The sequence below is a fragment of the Anoplopoma fimbria genome, chromosome 9 (assembly GCF_027596085.1).
Source record: "Anoplopoma fimbria isolate UVic2021 breed Golden Eagle Sablefish chromosome 9, Afim_UVic_2022, whole genome shotgun sequence".
NCBI lineage: Eukaryota > Metazoa > Chordata > Actinopteri > Perciformes > Anoplopomatidae > Anoplopoma > Anoplopoma fimbria.
In genome coordinates this window covers 26767331-26770686 of record NC_072457.1, presented here as the reverse complement: position 1 = coordinate 26770686, position 3356 = coordinate 26767331, and the positions used below count along the sequence as shown (strand labels likewise).

The window sequence follows — 3356 nt, the reverse complement described above, 5'->3', positions numbered from 1 at the left end:
GCGTAAAAGCTGTGGCACTGATGTGTGTTTGCAGGGTCAGAATGAGAGTTTAACACTTAAAGGCACCGGAGAGGAGCAACAGTTACAGCTGGACACGACACTGTTAAAAACGTGTTAAAATGTAGGATACTTGTCAAATCATTTTATCTTTGGATTTGGCTCATTAATAATAATAATAATAATGGATTTTATTTATATAGCACACTTTAAAATACAAAGAAATCTCAAGGTGCTGCACAGGGTAGAACAATCACAATAATCAAATATAATAATAAAACACTAAAAACAAACAAAAAATAAAATAAAAATTTAAATTAATTAATTAATTTTAATCATAATGAAATCTAAGAATATCTATTAAAACCGAACAACCACCCAAACACAAGCAATCCAAATTATCAAGACCCTAGGGGAAGGCAGAGAGGAACAGGTGAGTTTTAAGACTTGATTTAAAAGCGGTGAGGGAGTCTAAGGCCCTGATCTTACATTACTCACCGAATAAAGAGTACCGGTCCCCAGCTGTGGTCAGAGCGCACACTTAAATGTAGATTAGATAATAATTCAGAAAGGTCAAACAACTTTTTGTTTGTTTTAATCTGATATCTTGTATAGTGATTAAAATACTGTTCCAAATCAAGCATGGAATGAACCAGCATGGCAGAAGTAAAGGTTCTCTTCTAAATCAGTGTAAACAGCAGGCGGTGACAAATCTGCATCTGGACCCTGAGGCACCATATTCCCTCTGACACCCACAATGGAGCCCCTGGACCAGACCTACGGGTTTCCTCTGGGATCAGACCTCAACTCGTCCTCTGCAGCCACCCCTCGCCCTTCCTCTTTTCCTACCCCCGCCTCTTCAACGTCTCCTCCAACCTGTCCACCCAAAGCGTCCCTTTTCAGGGCAGCAGCACTCTGATGACAGCAGTCATCTCCCTCACAGTCTTCATGGTGGGTCTGACCGGCAACACTCTGGCCATCTATGTGGTGCTGCGCTATGCCAAGATGAAGACAGTCACCAACATCTACATCCTGAACCTGGCCGTGGCCGATGAGCTCTACATCATCGGGCTCCCCTTCCTCACCACACAGAACGTGCTCTCCTTTTGGCCTTTTGGCTCCTTCCTATGCCGCGTTGTCATGACGGCAGACTCTATGAACCAGTTCACGTCTATTTTCTGCCTGACGGTCATGTCCATCGATCGTTACCTGGCTGTGGTTCATCCAATCCGCAGCACCAAGTGGAGACACCCCCGCGTGGCCAAGGTGGTGAGCGCAGCCGTGTGGGCCGTGTCCTTCGTGGTGGTTCTGCCCGTGGTCATCTTTTCTGATGTTCAGGTATAAACTGATTGCTATTAAGGAGCGTTAGCTTCGATTATTAGATGCCCCTGATTAAAAAACTACTACTCAGTTCAGTCAAAAGGTCACAACACAGTGAGCTCATCCCTGTAGTTCCTTCTCAAATTGACATTAATAAGGAATTTATTTAAACAGATAGTTTTAGATTATTTAAGTACAACTGTATTACTTCCCCCATAGCAACTTATTATTAATAATAATCATTTCTTTCTAATTTGATTTTCTTTAACCTGATGTATTAAGATGACTCTTTAAAAATAAGGGATAAAAACAAATATGAATACAAAATACATGTCACAAGATCAGAATTAAAGGAATTTGCTATTTTGCCAAACACACTTTGTTGCTCTTAAGAAATAGAAAATACGTCCATGTTATGACAGTAAACAAATCAACTGAGGTGGACTGAGACATTTGCTGTAGGTTATCCAGCATGTGTTCAAATTTATTTGTGTTTTGTCAAAGTTGCATTCATGGTTGCAAGATGAAACTATTTCAAAGGTATAAGTGCATTCAAAGAAACGGACATTTGTGATTTATGGTGTAACATGCCCAATAGCAAACTAATGATGAAACATACGTCAAAAAAACACTTATTATTTAATTCAAAGCTGCTGTAAACATTTGTTTTTCTACTTAGCTTTATGGAGAGTTTAAGCTTCTTACAGCTTATTGTTTTGGTGTTATAACTTTACTGTTGTTGGCTCACTTTTGCTGCTCGCTACAACCTGCTGGGAACTGTGTTGGAGGGGACCAAAAACAGAGCTAAAAGGAGAGAAATATTATACTTATATTTGCCATCAGGTGGCCAGAAACACAACTCTTTAGCTCTGTAAATGCTGGGTGTGTAAATAAGCTTTTCTAATAAAAGTAAAGTATGTAAGAATACCTCTGTCTACATGTTCCTTTTGGAATTCATGATTTGATATGACAGGCTGTGGGGAAAGAATACAGTTGTTGAAATGATGAACATAAAAGTCTTTTGAATTCTTATAATTCCAGCAGAAGCTATTATATGTGCACATAAAGAAAAAAGCATTGCAGTACGTCCCCTTAGACAACAATTTTCAGAGGAAAGGTAGGCTAAGAATGCAATTGCTTTCATACATGCTGTGGTTGGTTTGATAAAAATAGAGGACAAGTTACCTGCTGGTTTGGCATGTGTTTATTTTTAGCACACAAAGCACAGCTAGTAATGTCTGGAAATATCTTCCATAATGCAAAATGTGCTTTTTTCAACCCCCTGGAGAGTAGATAATGTCAATTTGTATTTCTCGATCCCAGACATCCCTTCTCCACACTTACTCAATGTCTGACTGGGCAGATTATGGTTGACTATTTCATTTATTTTACTCAAGTGATTTCATTTCTCTTCAGGACACGTTTAACTCCTGCAACATGAACTGGCCAGAGCCAAAGAACGTGTGGTCGACAGCCTTCATTCTCTACACTGCCACGGTGGGCTTCTTTGGGCCGCTGCTCATCATTTGCCTCTGCTACCTACTTATCGTTATCAAGGTGTGTGCATACGTGTGTGTATAAGGCTGAATGCAAAAGCTTATGTCTAAATAACATACTGAAATCTGCATAAACATAATGATAATTTCCATCATACTCAACATCCTCCCCATCATTTTCATCGTTATCATTCATCACATATTTATCCTTTTCACCATCATCATCATCATGGTGCAGATGAAGTCGTCAGGGGCGCGGGCGGGCTTCACCAAGCGCCGGCGTTCGGAGCGCAAGGTGACGAGGATGGTGGTGGTGATCGTGGTGGTGTTCGTGCTCTGCTGGCTGCCGTTCTTCATCATCAACATGGTCAATCTGGTGGTCATAATCCCAGAGTCCAGCGCCACTGCCGGTATCTACTTCTTCGCCGTCATCCTGTCGTACGCCAACTCCTGTGCAAACCCAGTGCTGTATGGCTTCCTGTCGGACAACTTCAGACAGAGCTTCAGAAAAGTACGTTTTATCCTCTGGGCATTAAAACTGTG

At 41.0% G+C, this 3356-nt stretch overlaps 1 protein-coding gene across 1 annotated transcript in view; it reads left to right on the top strand.

Annotated features, from left to right (window-relative positions):
- The first annotated feature begins 754 nt into the window (after positions 1–754).
- The window catches only part of LOC129095767 (somatostatin-like receptor F_48D10.1), a 5573-nt gene continuing 2971 nt past the window's right edge, over positions 755–3356 (top strand). Inside the window, 4 exon segments of the mRNA XM_054604325.1 lie at positions 755–821; positions 824–1335; positions 2734–2874; positions 3052–3324. Of these exon segments, the coding sequence (XP_054460300.1) occupies positions 755–821; positions 824–1335; positions 2734–2874; positions 3052–3324 (993 nt within the window).